This window comes from Oreochromis niloticus, linkage group LG23, assembly GCF_001858045.2.
Source record: "Oreochromis niloticus isolate F11D_XX linkage group LG23, O_niloticus_UMD_NMBU, whole genome shotgun sequence".
Classification (NCBI taxonomy): domain Eukaryota; kingdom Metazoa; phylum Chordata; class Actinopteri; order Cichliformes; family Cichlidae; genus Oreochromis; species Oreochromis niloticus.
The window spans coordinates 31,429,701-31,449,278 of record NC_031986.2 but is presented as its reverse complement, the minus strand read 5'-3'; the positions used below and the strand labels follow the sequence as shown (position 1 = coordinate 31,449,278).

The window sequence follows — 19,578 nt, the reverse complement described above, 5'->3', positions numbered from 1 at the left end:
TCATGCTCATTCAATCAAAACTTCTTGTGTTTTTTCCTTCACTTTCACAACAGTTCAAAAATTCATTAACATGAAAAGTTGTGCTCATTCTCAGTACAACGGGAAAACACAGACAGATGCTTCCTTATTTGGCAAACAGAACTTTGGACAGAGTGTAAACTGAAGGCTGGCACCTTCCTCTCCGGAACTCTTGTGGCACTTAAAGAGCTGAGGAGAGACCTTGAGTGTGGGCATGCTAGAAAGCAAAGTGAGGATCTGTCCATCTTCATGAAACACTTCTGAAGATGTGAAGGAGTGGAAATCTACAGCTCTTTACTTGAAGTAAACATCATGGCACTCTGAGGTTTTGCCAAACCACAGCCCCTAATGACACCAGCCAAGAGCGTGAAGGCTGAGCAACCTCTCCGCTCTCCACAGAAACTAACAAAACACAGAGAGAACTTACTTAGTGGAGCCATTAATTTCTTTCTGGACACAAGCTTTGCTCTATATTCATGCAGTGAAAGATTCTCATTAAAAACAAGTTATCTTGTCTGAGAGCTGATGAAATGCAGAGTCGGATGCGTTGTCTGTTCACAATGTGAGTGCAGAAAATAAAGAATTGTAATTCTGCATCTTGAACATGTGTGAAAATCAATCATAGCCACCCCGGAGACTCCTGTGCTCTTCACTTGAGAAACACTCCTCCCTCAACTTATTGAAAAAAAACGGAAATTATTTGTCTAATTCTTTCTAACCTCATCTTTCCCTCCTAACTTTTTTTTTCCTGGCAAAACTACCACCTATTCCCCCAACTACAGAATATGACACCTTGCACCTTGTTAAAAAATGAAAAGCAGTATTGGGTGTTTGCTTGGCTTCACTATAAAGTCTTCTGGTGTATTTACAGCAAAGTAGCAACTACTTTAGTGTCTGTAAGCCCCAAAATTCAGTAAGTCAAAGTACTAAACTCATCATTTTGGCTTCGTAGTTCAGCTACCATAGCTTGTGTTTTTCAACAGCAGTTGAAATATAAACCAATGTACATTTTTCATTTCTTGTCAAATGCAAAAACTCATCTCATACATGGCCTCAAAAAGATTTTTGTCCCTTCCACTGTTGAAAACTGCAGAGTTGTTGCTGACAAACGTCTGTGTGGGGGTTTTTTTCTTTGTTTGCTTGCTCTGTCTGATACAAGAATTTTAAGTTTGAAATAAGGATGATAAAAGCGCAACATTTTCAATTTAAATGGGATCATTTTTTTGTCTTGTAGAGAAAGTACTTGCCTATATATGTTTTGTTTTTTTTAAATGTATTGGCTTTATTCTGAACCCAGTCATTTTTAAAGATGTTACAATGTTACAGAAATACAACCATTTTTGTTCTGGGTTCCAAGAACTCTTGAGGCTGTAAGCAAGCAAAATGTAGGAATACCACAGGCGGCCTTGTTAAATAGTGTGAAAGGGTGACTGTCTTTTGAGGGAAGGAAAATCTTTTTCTAGCATAGTGCATGTAAACCTCTAGCCTGGGCTAAAACACAAAAGCTAAGTAAAGTTATGAAAGCTAAAGGGGAATGGGGTGGAGGAGTGCCTTGGGGCCCAGAGCTATGTTTGGGAATTTTGGGAATCTGGTGCACACCTTCTCCGACTTTGATGTAGATGTCTTGAGTCATCTTGAGCTCAGAGAAAGAGGTGACTGCCCTGTACTTCTTCTGGGCCCAGTTGAGGAGTTGCTCATTGCCGTGGGGAAAGGTCTCTTGCTGTATGCGGGTGAATAGGGAGAAGTTTTCCGGCTTAAACCTGACCTGTGAGCCCAAAGATACCTGGAGGAGAAGAAAAAAAAAGCAGGAGTGTAAGAGGACAAAGGAACTGTTGGGATAAAACGTTACCCGCTCTATATAACGTGTTTTCTTCAGTTTTTTTCAGCTTTCCTCATGTCCAACTCAATTTCAGAGAAAATTTTTTCAGTTAAAAGTGTTTCTTATATGCACTTCAATTTTGCTCATTCTTATTGCATCACAAAAATATAAACTTTAAAACACAACAAAGCATTCAAGCTAACTCTTTAAACACGATTGAACTTCTCACTTTTTTTGCATAGCTTGTACAAATATGCTCCGGATATTTCTACACATGTTCCTCTACACAACGAGGTGTCTGGTTTCCAGTGTAGGGCGTCATCACAAATGTATAGTTGTGTTTTAAAGTGGCCACAAGGGCAACAGATATCCCACAAGGGACAACACAGATCTTTGACAGACACAAAGCCTAGAAGGCAAGCACATTTACATATTAAAAAGAGAAAATATAAACTTTTTCAGGAAAGGACCACCTTTGCAACTTACTGGAATTCAGAGCTTCATTTCAAAGACATAAACATTCACATACATATTTACTGAAAGCCTACCAAACATCCAAATGAGTCCCAGCGCACGGTCTAGACAGCCCACCTCCTTTTATTTCCATGCTTGTTTTTCTTTCCTCCAAGGTATATTATCTGTATGCATGAGCTGAGACAGTGCTAGCAGGCGCAATTAAAACATTAAGATCCATTTGAATCTGAGAAATAATACGTCAGACCACTTCTCTGTGATGAGTTTATGAAGTTGTCCCTAAATTGCAATCATGCTTCAATGATAACAGAATAATATCCCTTCTGACTGTTTAGGCTTTTCAGACATAACTTTTCAAATCTCCGCATGCACAACATCTGTCTGACCTCTGGACGCTCCTCTCAGTGTTCCTGGCATTGTCACCAGAGGCTGTAAATACTGCTGCCTAGGAGACAGACATTGTCGAAGAATTCAGGTTGACTTTATTTTTAGTGTGTTTACTACAGTAAGAAGAAACAGAAAGAAAGATGGTGAAGAGGAGAGGGGTGGTGCACTAAGCTGCCGGGGAGGGGCCGGGGTATCCTTGCCAAGCTCAGCAGAGTTTATCAGTTTAATTGCGGGAATACGACCATAATTAGTCGCAAAGAATTAGAGGGGAAAGCCTGAAAGCCAAATTAGCTCCAGGCCTTCCAGAGTACTGGAAACCTCAGGAATTTGAAACGGGGAAGTGAGGCACCCACTCTGGGCTTTAACAAACTCTCTCTCTCTGCTCGGCCTCTCTCTGCTCGGCCTCTCTCTGCACGCCTGGCAGACCAAAAAGTGCTGGAAACCAAAGTGTAGTTTCTTAAATGGCATTTATAAATATAAATATACTGTACTGCGTCTGTTTACATAAGCTGTCATTCAGTTCTCTGGTGCTAGTTTTGTTGCTGGTGTACTTAAACAGGGTGCTTTAGTTAATCCATTTTGCTTATTCTGATGTCAGGAAACTCTGGAAAAAGATCTTAAAGATGATTGCATTGTATTCATGTCCTTATAAGGCTGTAGCATGGACTGTATATAATTTGAAACCCAACATTAACAATTTGGCCGCAACCATGTTTGTCTTTTGGAGCCAGAAGTGACCGTATTTGGTCGAGTTGTTGAACTGCTAAGTTATCGGTTAATCCTAGCATGCCTAGTTAGCAAGCTGCTTCTAAAGAGTGTGTAGGTGCAACACAGTGACACATACCTGCTGAATAGGGTTAAATAACCTAAGGCACTAGAATTTCACTCAACAAAACCAAAGCATAAACTTCTTGGACGTTCTGTGCCACACAGTCTGCCATATTATTTGTTAGATATTTCCATTAAAAATATCCCAAAAGACACAAAAATTGCAGAAACTGGTGGGGAGGGCCCCGTTCAGTGACTTAAATTAGTGTAAAGTGGCCACTCTAGGAAGTGAGCTTGGGAGGCTTTCGATGTTGGCTTCGTTTTTGGGCTCCAGCGGTTCCCGACTGAGCTGTAGAAAAGAAATACTTGTGAAGTAAAATTGTCTCTACTCTCGGGTGGAGATCTGTTTTAACAAAGTGCTGCCATGCTGAGTTCTCTGTAATGGTGTCAATTATTTTCAAGCTGAGTCACAGTAAATGAATTAGACTACCAAGCTGGGCAAGCCCAAATTTGCATGTTTCAACAGGAAGTCTGATGTTTCAGCTTCCAAAAATATTGGATCAGTTCTGGAGGCTACTACTGTACCACTCTTCTTCTGATTAAAGTAACAACGGCAATTATTCAACCAGTCAGAATTTGGTCTAATGAAGTATATCAACCAATTAACCAATTAGCCTACAGCACAAACAGAAAAGGAAGAAGTCCAACAACTAAAGCATAATTTCATAATTTGAAAAAGATTCTTATTTTATTGCTTTTAATAAGCCATCATCATAACCAGTCTATCCGTAAATAGCCCTCGATTTGAACACCTTCTAATGTGTTTGGAAGTTTAAAGTCCTCTTTAGACCTCTGGCACTGACATACATGCTTTCATGTTCATAATGGTACTTTTAGTCAACTGTGTTACTGAAAGTGGTTACAATTGGAAAGTTTAAATCGATTTTTTCTTGTCATTTCTGCTGCCCTCTTAAAAAAAATCTTAATCTCTATTAGATTTTTTACCTGGATAAATAAAGGATTCCAGGAAGCTGATTCTGGTCATCTGGTTATTGCCTTTTCAGTGTTTTCAATGAAGGATATATTTAAAATCATGTAAGATAAAAGCACATCTGCCAGTCCTGAAGATCCCAAACATTTAACAGTATATTTCCGGCTCTTTCTGCCTGTATGGATCAACATGTTATGGCCATATGTGGAGCAAAAGGGAGACTGCATGCCAAATGTTTGAGATCAATTATCACGGAGCTGCGTTCTCACTGAGCAACACCCTTAGCCTGGGAAATTGCAAAAAGCTGTTTGGAAAATAAGAGGTGTTGCAAACACAAGAGGGTGATGGAAAGTGCAGCATGAGTTGATGGATATTATGAGCATGCAATAACTCTCTGATATTAATGTGATAAATGCTTTGGTGGCTGATTTGATCTTCTCTTACTCAATGAGATACTGGGACCTAATCATGCTGCTCTCTGCAGATGTGTTCCTGTGAACTGGCAGGCTGTGTTGTGCAGAAAACAATACCATATGTCTCAGCGCCACTCTGGAGCGTTCCTCTGCCATTTCTGTCTCCAAATAAAAACACTAGTGGCTACCCATGGTTTCCATTGGTGATTACAGTGAGGAGAGAGCTCAAACTATGAGCCTACAAATAATCAAAGAAATACTAGAGTGAAAAGGCAAAGTTTGGCAACCAGGCAGTGGACAACATACATGCCAACAGCAAAGCTTAAACAGTGTTGTTCCATGAAAAGCCATAAAACATTTGCTCCAGATCAAGCCTTTCAAGCGAAGATGCAACACAGCTCTCAACCTCAAACCCACAAGAAGAAATATATGCATTTGGCCACAAAGTCACCAAAGCACACTTTGCAGATGTCTCACTTCTAATCATGGTGTCCCTTGGTAAAATAAAATTTGGCCTTTATTCAGTGTTCATATTTCATGTCAGTTTAGAAACTCGATGATTCCCGCCTGCTGCTGATTGACAAAAAGTACTGTGGAAAGCATGTTTTACAACAAAAGTCTGGCATTTTAAAAGCCATCGGAGTCCAGTGGCCAACAGTAACAGTGTGCTCAACATCTCTGAAGCTTTTCCAGGCAGCCCATCTGTGTCCATGGAGCCCTGAGCACTGGGACCAGGAAACAAGGACTGGCAGGTCTGATTCAGAGTCCTGTTAGTCGCAGGAAACAGCCTCTCCAGTGGAAAGGCAAGTGAGGGAGGTCTGGCATAGGGTTTCTGTTCTGAAGTGTCCAAAACCGACTTCACTTGACTCTGTTGCTCTTCGCTCTCACTACAGCAACATCTCAACTCCTTTCTAAAGCAGAAAGAGTGGAAAGGTCCTTAATGTGCTGACCTTTTTTTTGCATCAGTGGTCATGGTCAGTTGTTGTTTCACGTGCAGTACCACAAACGAACCTTTTCTACCTCATTAAAGGTGCGGATGTCAAAGCGCCCTGTGACGAACCTTTCCAGGGTTTACCCCACCTTTTGACAAGTGGTTAGAAAAAAAAATGGATGAAGGTAAAGAAGCTCGTAACAGCAACTTCAAAAGCAGGTTTAACCAAACATCAATTAGAATTAGTTATGACAGTTATTGGAGATGACGAGGATGAATACCAATTAACAGGAGAAGACTCAAGCAAGATGTTGAGTTGTATTTCAGTTTTGTGGCATGTTAAGGAGGTGTCACTGTGGAGAGAACCTGAGAAGAGGAGCAACATCCGGGACTCCTTTGGGCAATGTGCAGCAGTCAGGCTGGTGGATAAGATACCAACAGCTTGCACTGCCAGAGGGCTCAGTGCTGCCACTCAAACAGAAATACTTAACACCTAATTCAGCAGGGGCCCCTGTAGTCAGTCAAAGCCATTAGTTCAGCCTTGTCTGGCTACAGGGGCCTTTTTTTTCAGTGTTTAAATTCCCTTTATCTCTTTTCAGCTCACTCAAAAGCTGCTATTATGTGTCGGACAAATATTGTACTGAAGGGCAAACAAGAGAAAGCTGACACCTTGGTTTGGTTGGGTCTAAAATGCTTCAATTTAATGAATACTGTGAATGAAGTCAAAGATGTAAGAATACATTTTATCATTTAAAAAGAAAATTCAATAAAATATATTCGGAATTGGAGATTAAGCTGAAGTTATTAAAACCTTGCCAACATGGTTACACTCACAGCATTAGCTCTGCCTCGAAGTTTTCTTTAAAATGATGGTTTTCAGCTGCTGTCTGTTTGCCACCACTGACAAGGGAAGATATTTAGTGTGATGCTGACCTGCTGGTCTTTGCAGAAACACTCATCTCACTGGCCACACATTATCAGAGCTTAAGAAAACACAAGCTGGCCAGATGCTCATCCATCTGTATGAAATGCATCCGTTTCTTTCTGACATGAGAACATTTCCATTTGTACAGGAAATGATAATTAAAAGGGCTGTTTAGCACTCAGGCCTAATATCCTAATGTAGTAAATTTCTCTGAAAACTATGATCCCACTCAAGCACAAACAGATCCCATATTGGTTAGTGAATTTTAAAAAACCTCAAAAATGTCTGTTAATGCTTTATTTTTAAAAAAAACAGATTTTCTAAATTTCTCTAAGAAGAGAAGAAACCTTTCTAGGACACACAATGAGTAAAAACAAAACCCTGTCATCTAACTATCTAAACACTTTATTGTACAGGAAGCACTCTTGATGCAGAGGTGATGAGACCTAATATGACTCTGTGATGAAAGTCCCTGTCACACAAGCCTATAAGGTTTCATAAGATCTAGCAGAGGCCTATTAATATTCAGTGAATTACTGTTCTAAATGTCAACCAGGCTGGGACACACAGAACATGTTATTGGAGTACGGAGTTCTTAAAATAATATATGGAGAGGTGACAAATTAAAGGAAAAGAAGTTTGTTTCAAGACATGACTGAGCCTTTATGGGAGAACCTCTTTGTTGAAAGCTGTAACATAATACACAAGTAACAGTGCTGTACATTCTGGCATTGGCATTGTCTCTAAACCAGTTTTCAGTAGTAAGAACACATATGAAGCAGACTATGCTCTGCTGTGTGCTACATGTGAGACAGGGTACTTGAGGACAAGCTAATTCTCCAGATACTGGCCACTGTTCATGAGTGAAGACAGCTTTAGTGAGGTGTTTGGTGTTATGTGCCCTTGGCCCTCTGGTTATCTGTATATCAGACTCTATAATCCATCCCTCATAATTTGTTCACTCTTTATTTAGATGTCTCTGGTCTGGTCTAATGAGCTGGAAGCCAATAAAAGGGAACAGGAAGTTTGTTCCCCCTCTTTCCTCTTCATCCACAGCAGCAGCAATGTATATCTGTACAGATTATATTTCTTATTTGTTATTTCTTTATTTTCTTTTGGTCTTTTTTTTTTTTGTTTGGTTTAAATCTAATGGTAGGTTAGATTTTGCGACCATTCCAAGGCTGGTCTCAGTGAATTCGATGCTTTCTGTTGATTTTGTTTGATTTTGTTGATTTTTGTTTGGGAGTAATATTTGATTATGGTTAATATCTCGGGTTTTTTGTTGTTGTTGTTGGATATGTTAAGCATCATGCATTTGCTTGAGTGTTATGTTGGACAACTTTTGTAGACACCAAGTGGAGTCTATAAAAGCTGAAATGCATTTAGCATTTAGCATCTGGATCCTAAAGATATTACCAGTCTTTTGATGATAGCAGTGGAGAGTGTTTAACATGTCAGACTCGAACATTTCACATAGGTTTTCCACCAGTTTGAGAAATGATAACAGCAAGATTGACATCATTCTCAGACTTTTGGCAAACTATTCATTGACTGGGGGATTTTGATTTTGGAAGATACAACATCTATCAGGATATAAGTCTGCACTGGATAAAAGTGATGACCCACTTTATTGACTTGCAGTGACCCTTTCCTGTAAGAGGGCCAGTAGACTGAAGCGCTGCCAGCAAAATGCTCCCAAACAACAGTCACTGGATCCTCTTGCTGTCCATGTGTTATGCGCCTGTGCGTAACACAAAGCTTTTGCCATTTGTCCATATTCTCCTCCATATCACACTGGCTTTTATGGGAAGATGTTTTGAGCTTAAGAAGTAAGCGAGAATACTCTCAACCACATATGGAAATAATTTGTGTACCTGATGCTGCGTTCTTGCACAACGCTTTGGTGTTAACATAGAAATTGAAAAATGAATACTTTTGGCAAGCCAGAAAGACAGAAAAGCCTTCAGCTCACATGAATGCAAAGCGAAGTTTTCATAGTTATATAGCACAGTGAAGCCACAGCTACAACTGAGACCACAGCTACAGCGGAGGCTTCTGGGTTTCATTTCACACTGATTTTCTCATGTGATACACAGGCTTTGAACAAGAGCACTGAAGCAGTGCATTTTTACATTTTTTATTAAGTTTCCCAGAGAGGCCCCCTGGTACCTTCACTAAATATGGCTGAATCCCCAGGGGACCTGGCTCCAGCTTCACTAAGATACCCTTCACTAAATCTTTGCCTCTTCCACCCGAGTCCTAAGAAAAACTTCAGTCTGCAAAGCAACAGGAAAAGATCTTGTAACAAATAAAAGTTACATTTGTAGAAAGAAAAACACAGGATTTATCAATATTATATACTTCCTTACAAACCAACTTGTACGACGTTTTCAACAAAAATCAGTAGGCGAAAGAATAAAGTTGGTGAAGCTTTAGTGCTACAGTTTTTGGTACCACACCTTCACCGCTGAGGGGGTTTTTATGATACATGGATACACCCAGTGTCATATGAACAGCAGCCAAGCTATCAACAGGACTGTGTAAAGAAGGGTGGGGGACACGACTCGGTGGATGTCGAGCATGAATAAAGCTGACGAAGCAGATCGTGTTAGATAAATACATTTTGAGCCATTTATGAGCGTAAAAACAAACTCTTACAGCTGCATCCTGTATAAGATAATGTGAGTCAAACTTCCGCTAAATACTTCCAAAATTATATTACAACTAAAGAATCCATTGCACCAGATGAAACATTATGCATGGCTATACACACACTATGACTGCGCATGCATGTTGACCAGATATGCCCCCAAAACACTGGAAACCTCCCTTTGAAGTGCAGAACGGCCTTCTTCGCATTTACATCGCTTCAAATATGTTACTCATAGAAAAGGCTACTGAAACGGTAATGCGGTTTAGCCTGTGAGGAAATGAATACACAGTTTTAGGAAGCAGGACTTAAAGGGTTTTTTGTGTTCTGGACTCACATAAAAGGTATGTTGGATGCGCAGAGCCAGGTTCTCTGTTTTGACATTCCAGATCAATGGTTGGAGGGAGCTGAGCACGAAGACCAGGGGCTTCTGGTGGTGCAGCATAGACTGGATGGGCTTCAGATGTAAGTCAACCTGGCAAGAGCAGAAAAAAAAAGGGAAAAAAGAAAGAGAGAAATTAGCACCATGTTACCACAAGTATATTGAGGAAGTGAGAAGAGTAAAAAACACAAATCCTGCGAGATCAGTCAGAGTACATAACATGATCTGATTTCACACAGCTGAACTGGGCAAATGTCAAAGCTTTGATATTCTCATGTTCTGTTTTTTATAAGCATTAATATCAGGCAACTGCTACTAGTCTGGTGAAAATCCAGCTCTGTTATGATGTAGATTGTTCTACGTTATCTAGCTTTGTGGTTGTTTATGTACTCACTTTGCTGATAAACTTACAAAGACGGCATGCTGTGTTCTCCCTAAAAGGCACTTGCTTAGCTCTGATATGTATCCTCAGAGGGCTCTTAACTTTCACACAGTGGAGTCTTTGTTCACGGGGAAAAAAATAGTAAGTGGCGGGTCCCTGTAACCATCCCTACAGCGTGCAACTATGCCTTTTTTTTCAGGCTCCCATTGAAATACATTTTCACAGTCTGTTAGTGAGATGGCGAAAACAAACGTGCTTGTTTTGGGACCTTAACTGATGTTTCTCGTTTCTAGTGTTAGCCTTCACTTACGCCAAAGTGAGTCAGGTGGTTCAAAGTGTGAGCGTTGACTTAACCCAAAATCATCTCAGGCAAGGATCTGGCTTTCCATCATTTTCTCTAAATTGTACTCAAACTGAAAAACACCAGCTTACTTACAAACTGTTAAAATTCTCTATTGTTGTCACTGATGAGAACTGACACTCTCGGGGGGTTCGGAGGTCTGTCTGACACTCATCTTTAAACTTCCTCCTCTCTGTATTCTCAGACTAATCAAATTAGCTCCATTCTGTGTGTCAGCAGTAAAAAGCTGTAAATCACTAACTGAACCCACAAGCACTCATATTTTAGGATCTACACAACACCACAGTAAGTTAATTATTCACAGCTCACCAAAAGATCAGCTTTTGCTTTTAAACTAAAACTACAGCTTTTGTACTTCAATAACAGAACAAATGAGCTGAAATCAGAGTGATGGTGATTAAAAAGCAAGTTGACTTTTTTTTTCCCTCTTTTCTTTCCCTTTTTTTCCTTCTTTCTTTCTTTTTTATTTTTTAATTATAAAGTTAAAAATGTGACAGCAAAGAAAGTGTAAAAAGGCAAATTACTGTTATGTTCAACTGCTGTCTCAATAAGAGAGATAATTTTAAAAAGAAAAAAAAAAAACAAGTTGACAGGTTATTATTAGCAGTGCTTGAATTAGTGAGAAACACGAAAAACAGGCTGAGCATTAAGTTGCTCAGATGTGGTTATGGAGTGCGTATTATCGAGACAAAGATCTACACGCTATAATTGAAACCGTTAACATTTTCTGGTACACGGCATTTCTGCTACACTCATATGTTTTCAGTCACTACAAAACATATTTGCAAACACTGCAGTACTCATTTAGATGGATTTATTAATGGAAAAAGTAAACAGTTTGTTATAGGTTCTGAACCAGACTAAATACTGAACAGAGTACAATATCCTTTATCCCTTTAATATTGTTTTACATTTGCTCTTGCCAAGTTGATATTTTAGAGTCCATGCTTATTCCCAGGGTGTCAAACACTGGAGTTTTGTCAAAACTGCTGGCCTTTATGGCACATCTGCGACACATCTTCCCTTCCAGCTTGTTGTTTCAAAGCTCAGTACTGGTAAAAGCGCCTCCGTGCCACATTTAAGCCTAATTTTTCAACATGCAGCCTCAACCAAGCGGGTTTTAGCACGGTTTTAGCAACAAAGTAGCATTGTGTGCCTTCACCTAACCAGCAAGAAGAAGCAAAGTAAAAAAAACAAATACATTTCTGCTACCAAGAGCTGAAATTTAAAGCAGTGACATTTTCAGACCTGCTCTATCATAAATAGTGCAGAACATCAGTGCTAGGTAAAGTAATTTATCAGCAGTAACTGTTGACTATGCTGCATGCTGTCAACAATTTGGGGTGGTCGAGTGGGTTGTCTACCAACTCGAAGATTAGTGGATCTATCCCTGACTCCTCCAGTCAGCATGCTGAAGTATCCTTGGAAGAAAGCCGTGTGTGAATGTGTGTCTGATTAGGTGAATTAGACTTGCAGTAAAAAGCACTTTGATTGCGCAACTGAGTAGAAAGACGCAGTATAAGTTCCAGTCAATTTACCAAATGTAGTAAAAAACGGCTAATGTGTTTGTTTTTACTGTTCTCTAATCACTATGAATGTGTATGGTATTTATTAAAACATAAAGTATTACGCATGTTTGCTTACATGAGATGACAGTAGGCAGTGGTTTATGTCATATACACATCTGGGGCAGATCTGGGGGCACAGGCCACACACAGGCCTAGGTACCAGAAAAATGAGTATTCCCTGACTGGTAACAAGTGGTTGCTAACAATCACTTCAGGCCTATAGACTGGTCAGTGATTCCAATATGAAGCATTAAGCAGGGCGTTTTCTTGGCTTACATAAAACATAGAAGAAACAGAGAAGGTTGCTTCTGACCAGGACATTAAACAGCCCAGCCCTACAGCATTATCCTCCTTTCTGACTCCCTTAGTGGCCACTGATTCACAAAATGAACATCATGTTGTATTCAATAATATTCAGACTAAGCTTACAGATTTCAAGCCCTAAAGGGACGTTTTCAAGGAACTTACATAACATTTACAGTCATTGGAGCTTGAAAAACAAGCTACAGCAACTGTGCAATATATCAAAACACTTTTCACTTCTGAATGTCGTAATATATGCAAAACTTCTGTATTATTAAATTAAAAGCTTGATTTGATAATTTTTTTTTTTACAGTGAAACTAGAAGTGTTTGCTGAGGAAACATTACAGGAATCTTGGGAGAGCATAAACAAGAAGCAACCGCACCATTTTATCGGAATACTTTCACACACAAACAAGATAAGATTGTGATCACACTCAAAGCACATCCTCAAAGCTTCGAGGAAGAGTCCCTCTAGGTGCCAAAAACATACAAAGATTTACAATTTATTTCAACAAGTAAAGATTTGCTTTTCAATATGCTTCCTCGTGTTGGACAAAGCTGCCACTTATACCAAAAGTTGACTGTTGTTTCATTATCATGTAGACTAATAACTGTGCCAAATGATATCTTCTTTATCGAGAAGTATGCGGTTAATGAACAGGCTTTTTTGGGGGGCATTTCTCTTTTTTCTGTTTCCATTTGATCCATTCGTCACTAAAACAAGAATTCATTGTAATCTGATGTATTTTTCAACCCATGCAGCATTCTAGACTAACATATACCTCAGCACAGAAGGAAAGTCTGACTGTCATTTCCTGAAATACAACGATGTGTCACTGTGATGATTCATGAAGTCATTTAACAAGAGATACCAGCAGAACAAACAGAGTCAGCATCAAAGTCCAATTATCATTCCTCAACAGATGTAAGCCCTCAAGGAGAGTAATGCAAACCAGAATGTTCAGTTATGTGATCCATGAAAGTGTTGCAAAAATCGTTAAAATGTCCCTATGAGACAAGGAAATGGAAGAAATTACTAAACACTTATCTATGAGGCAATCTGGATGGTGATCCAAACAAACAGATCAGAGATTCATCGCTTTCTCTGTCTCACTATTTTTCCCCTTTTTTTCATATTTGCTCCCCCCCACACTTAATCCAGACACTGGAAAAAGCGACTGTATTGCTCCTTTGAGGATAACAACAACCAAGATATAATCATACCTGGCTTGGCTCTAAGAGCCTGGCTTCAATAGATGGAAGAAGGAGGTAGAAAGAAAACGAGAGTTGGGGAGAGTTGTAAAAGATGAGGAATTTTAAACCCAGACAGAAACTTTTCCAGAAGACGTGAGTCACCTGCAAACGCAGGCATAAACAGAGCTCCAAGAAGAGGAAGTGCCAAGAGGCGCTAAGGGGTCGGAAAGGGTGAAAACTGTGGTGATTATCATCTTTTTTTTCCAAGTTTAATGAGAAAACAGCATTAATAAAAATCTAAACCCTTTCTGGGTTGCACAATGTAAGCAATGATGAGGACTCAGCAGCAGCTGGTGTGCATCTCTGCCCACAGAGCTGTGTTCGTGAGGTCTGGTGAGGCTAGTGGGCATAGCAACAGACCTTGTCAAGCAGCCAGGGTGTGGAAAGAAGAGGTGCAAAAACACCAGGCATCAAAGTATCTCTTGTGGTGTTTGTAAGGATCAGGTGGCGCTGAGTTGTCCTTGATGCAGGCAGCTACCTTCGGAGAACCCCGCGGGGTGTGCCCGGGACAGGAGGCCACGGCACGGCTGATTGATTATCAGGAGCCTGGCACACGGATTTAGGGGTCCAGGGTCCATTACAGTTAAGGGGGGCATTTGCCAGCAGCCACGGATGGAGGCTTGTCTCGGACTATCACGTTACTGAAATTAAACTCCACACAAGGGACGACAGCTGTAGCAGGATAAGCCGTCACACAGCATACCATTAGTGGTGGTAGCATGTGTAAACAATGGAAATGTTAGGAGAAAAACAACACAGCATCAACTTTAAGCTCTAAATCAGCTCCAACAACAAACACAGCGCCAACTACAACAAAACCGAAAAAAAAAAAACATAAATCACAGACAAGCTTTTGTTGTATAGCAAAGCCACATGGTTAGATTTAGATCCCACTGATGCCTGTGACACTGAAACTGTAAAGGGTGATTTGTTTGTCCTGCTTTGAGTATGTGTTTGCAATTCCAGGACCTTTCAAGCCAACTTAATTACACAATGTTTCAAGAGTGCTTTATAAAGGCCGTGCATCAACATTGTAATGAAATACTTTCACCATCAAATATTTTGCATAGCCGTGTAAACCTGCACCCTGCAGTTAGAGCACACTATCACTGCGGCTCAGTGTCCTTGCAGGAAAAGGGAGTTTCCTTTATTGACAGAGCTAATTAAATGCCTGATGAACCCTAGTGATTCTGAAAAAAACCCAAAACATCCTTTAATTATCTGAAAAGTAAGACTAATCTGGGAACACACTCTCCCACCTAGGAAATAATAATCAGCTTCAGAAAAACAGAAAGAAAGCACAGAATGTATCACATGACATGAACCATAATCACTAAAATCCAGGAGTACTATACAAAAAAATACCCAACAATAACAACATACACAAACTGATGAAGGCTAAACCCCGTACCACAACATTTTTATAGTTGAAAACATAGACAACAAACTCAGAGAACTGCCTGGAACCAATCATACTGTGTTATCTGATGTGTGCGTATGTGCGTGTGTCTTGTCAGTCTGGATCTTGGTTCTTTCCGGATCACTGAGGGTGTACAGAGAGAAGGGAAGCTCAGGCAAAGAAGCTCAGAGATAAAGGAGAAGCGGACCAAAACCTGTTGACCGCTCTTATCAGCGCCACCCACATATTTGAGAGAGATGGTGATGCTACCTGGAGCCTTCCTCCTAAATGTGATGATAATCAGTCTGTACTCAGCTAAATGCAAAGCTCCAAAGAGGGGAAAAAAAACCTGAAAAGACGCTGAAGTGAGACAGGACGTCTGGATAGCAATCTTTTAGTGATATGACACAAAAGCAGGACATGTTGAAGTAAATAACACAGCACTGAAGGTGGGGAGAGGGGAGCACAGGGTCAGGAAGAAAAAACACTAGATTAAAGATGCAGTAAAATCAAAAGCATATTTAGCTGTATATCGCGTCCTGTGTTTTGTTTGGACTATGTTCCCTTTTGGGCAATTTCCATTTACCAAAAACAAGAAATGTTAATTGCTTTTGTTAACAGGATCCTCCCAACTGCTAAATGTTGCAGGAGCAGAAGCACTTGTAAGGGAATCCGCAACTGATTCCAGTTGAGACTGGTCAATGAATTTTATCATAACTGGCCTACTTTTCTTACAGTTAAAAATAGTAACGTATGACTCATGCAATGGAGCATTTGTACACCTGAGTCTCGTGTTTGTTCTACTATGTTTCTGCACTGCATTCAGACATAAAAGCTACCATGTACGTGTTAAATGTATGTGTTAAACTAAAAATCTGTGCATATTCAGGATAGACAATGGGATCAATGAAGAATTAAACCAGTTTTGGTGTTAAACATGTCTCTGCAAATAACAACATTCAGACTGCATTAACATCTGTAGGCTATACAGGCCAACACCACAGTTACCAGTGTGTCTTCTAGAAAAGCCAGCTTGAGCCCTATTATTTGTCAGAGGATTCCAATAAAACTGGTATAAAAGGCGCCAACCACACAAACATGGTTCAGCGACTCGAATTAGCTGAGATGAAGTCTAGCAGACAGCTACTGGCCACAGGCACCTGTAAGGTCATGTATCTGTAAACCCCGCCCCCAAATTTCAAAATTGTTGTTTAAGTGGCCATTAGAGAAAATACATTTTTTGTTGAATGAGGCATACTGCTTAAAGCGCTTTAAATGCTCGAGTAGAAAAGCGCTATAGAAGAACCAGTCCATTTCCAAAAATGTTGTTGTACTTTGACGTGATGTATACGTGCCCCTACTTTTAAAAAAATAAAGGTTATTACTAAAGTTCCAAAGTAAGCTTCAATTAAAAAAAAGAAAGACCTAAACAGGTTTACTGTATGTGTTCAGTCTGTCTTGTGTGCTAGCTAAACTCATATCTGACACTGTTACGTTTCTGCCTGGTAAGTTCTTCCAGTTAGTCACTCACAGTCTAAGATATCAGCAAATTCCAGCTGATAAAGCAATCATCTGCTCTACCTCGCCTGATTCAGAGCCAGTGGCTGTTTTTGATGTTTGCCTAGGGTAAACTGATTAGAGAAAGACGGGTGATTTGAGATATCACTGACCCCTTTTATTTATTTTCTACCCTATCACCCAACCTTATGCCCTGACAAGACTCCTTTTTTTGAATTGCTTATTTTGGCTCCACTTGGGAACAAAGTGTTTGCAGTAATGTTGGGCTCGTGTGCATTCATGCGCATGCAGCAGTGGCTTGTTAGGCAGAGTACAAAAGGCTACCTCTACACGTGACAGAAAAAACATGTGGAAGATTGTTTAAACTTGATACCTACACCTTAAAACCAGAGCAAATAGAGAAGAAAAGAACACTTTGAGATGAGGTCACTGGTTTTTTTTAGAGCTTAGGTGGCAAAACACCAACACCTCCAGGTCAATAGTCAAGCCACGAAAAGCTATTTTGCCTCAAAAACCCAAAGGGCTTTCAAGCTCACAGGAAATATGAGCAGCACGTGTAGCCTGCAGCACAGGTCACTCTCACTCACTCTTGTCTTGCTCTGCAAGATTGGGCTGTTTTTATAAAATGTAATTCAATTTTGTGAAAATGTGAAAATCATTCTGACATTATTTGAGGAAATCATTTCCTTCTGAAACACACAAGCGCAACCTGGCACTGCAGCTTTCCTAGGAATTGCAGCCCAGCCAAAAGTCACTTTTGACCTATCCAAGAATACTGACTTTCCAAATTGGCCTGTCTCTCTGTCCTCGGAGGCCCACATGGGTAAAAGAGAGGGTTTTCTGTTACTTTGAGCAGGGCCACTGAAGCTGAAGAAATCATCTATCTCTATTTCAGACAAATGTGAATAACACGTTACAAGTAACAAAAAAAAAAAAAATTCCAGTCAAGCCAGTATCATAAGTGGTCATATTTTGAAAGAGGAGAGTTAAGAGTCTATGAAACAAAGCCTACTGTTAAAGACAAACACTGAATTAAAAAAACAGAGTTTGGGGGGGTGGGTTAGATTTCAAATCCAGATCAAAAATGTTACTTTGAAATTGCAGAGCAGCTCAGTTAAACCATCGCACATATATTACCCAATGTGGCCTGGCACTGCTCAGCATGCATTGTGTGGGGTGGGTAACATTTAAAAAGAAATTATTGGCAAATGGTTCAAGTTGCTGAAATATAAATAAATGATTCTTTACCAAACTGGAGAGATGAACCACTGATTACTCTGTAATTTTAAATTGTTTAAATAATAATAAACAAAAAACTTAATCTCTTGTATTTCTACCCAGCTGCTAACATGATCACAGTAACCATGCTAACATGGTTACTGCTAATCTGCAAACGTAAGCAGAAACACACTTATGAGTCCATAGCATAATGGGTAGAGTGTTTCCTAGATGAAAAAATTGGTTCATAAATTAGTAATAGCGTATCCTGATATCACCAAGAAAGTGCAGAGAAAATCTCTTGGCCACTCAAAGCACAAAAGTTCTGACATTTTATTAACACCTACAAATTTCTACATCATGGTGGCAGGGCGCCACCAAGTCACTGAGAGATATGAAAGCCGTCACAAACGTGAACTTTTAATCTGTACCAAAGTTACAGACTGACCAGATGACAGGCTCACTAATTTACCAGCTCTTCCTGGATGTCTTCCAGTCAACAACAGAGTTGCACATTTTTGGCTTGTTTGTGCATGATTTGTCATTTTTGGCTGGTACAAAAAAACTGCCTTAACTTGGTTGTATACTCTATGTCAGCCTAATGATTGAAGAGTCTCCTTCAAACCAGATGATTTTATGTTGACATAAAAACCTAACAGCTTTTGTCACTTGTAATATAAACCAGCTTTTAATAAATGCCAGTGAGAGTCTGTTCTCCTTTTGGATGTGTCAGTAATCAAAAATGGTAATTCAAACTGAAACTTGGAGCAAAGATAGGTATACTTTCATCACTTTGAACGCAAAGTTCGCAGATCGTTAGAATACTATTCAAAATATTATTGTATGCATTTCTAGCTTCAGTCTTCCTGAATGAATGATTAGCATACTGTCAACCTCTGGCTGTTATTGTACAGTCAAAGCAATCCCTGCAAATGTCACGTTATCCAGACGAAGCACTTTGCACAGTCACTACTGAGGTGTTCTGTTGCACTTAATAGCTCAGCTTTAGTGTGAGACTGGCCAGAAGCCAAAGTGTGTATTGTGAGTCAGGTCCAGCTGTGCCGTTTCTTTCAATGAGTAGCAGTTCATACCTACTGGTTAATACCCATAAAGAATGGTTTCACTGGTACAGGCAGGAAACAATTCATTGCTTTCACGTCTTTACTGAAAACATAGACAAACTGCAAGCCATGACTTTTACACATGGGCGTGAAAGAGATGTGAAGCAGGCCTCACACAATGCAGCTGCAGGATGTCTGCGCGACTGTACACACATGTGTATAAAAGTGTCTGAAACTGACCATGCAATCTCCCTTGTCCATATTAGCCCATGCACACCATGTGCAATAGCAGATTTATTCCACTACCTGGTCAAGCTAGCTGTGCAGACACTTATTAGGAGTCACCGGGGCACATTGCGTTCTCCAGAAGCTAAAGACAGCCAAAGCTCACAACCACACATTCAAAACATCCAAATACAGACTGAACTGCAGCCCAGTCACAACCTCGTCCCCTATCAGCTGAGGTGTGGAGGAAACCTCAGAGAAGGTCTACAGTACCATACACTGACCAGGCGCCTTCATGAAGGCTTAGAAAATAAGCAAAGAAGACACGCCAAAGCATACTCAGGAAATTATCGATTAATTAGAGTGAAATAAATGTGCAATCCTTCAAATTTAATGACAAGAAATGTATTCATACACTAAAATTGAAATCCAACTTTAAATTAGGCATTACTTCATTGAAGAAGTATATTGTTTTTCAGTCATCAGTCCCAGTTTCCATTAGTATCTTAACATAAAATAGAGTCTTATG

The 19,578-nt window shown here is 39.9% G+C and overlaps 1 protein-coding gene across 3 annotated transcripts in view; it reads right to left on the bottom strand.

The window, feature by feature from the left end:
* Nucleotides 1-19,578, bottom strand: part of tgfbr3 (transforming growth factor, beta receptor III) — a 72,961-nt gene that overhangs the window by 21,956 nt on the left and 31,427 nt on the right. For all 3 annotated transcript variants that reach the window (XM_005451164.4, XM_019351774.2, XM_005451165.4), the window contains exons 4-5: nucleotides 9,714-9,851; nucleotides 1,618-1,801 (exon numbers count right to left, since the gene is read on the bottom strand). In XM_005451164.4, the coding sequence (XP_005451221.1) occupies nucleotides 1,618-1,801; nucleotides 9,714-9,851 (322 nt within the window). The remainder of the gene's footprint in view (nucleotides 1-1,617; nucleotides 1,802-9,713; nucleotides 9,852-19,578) is intronic.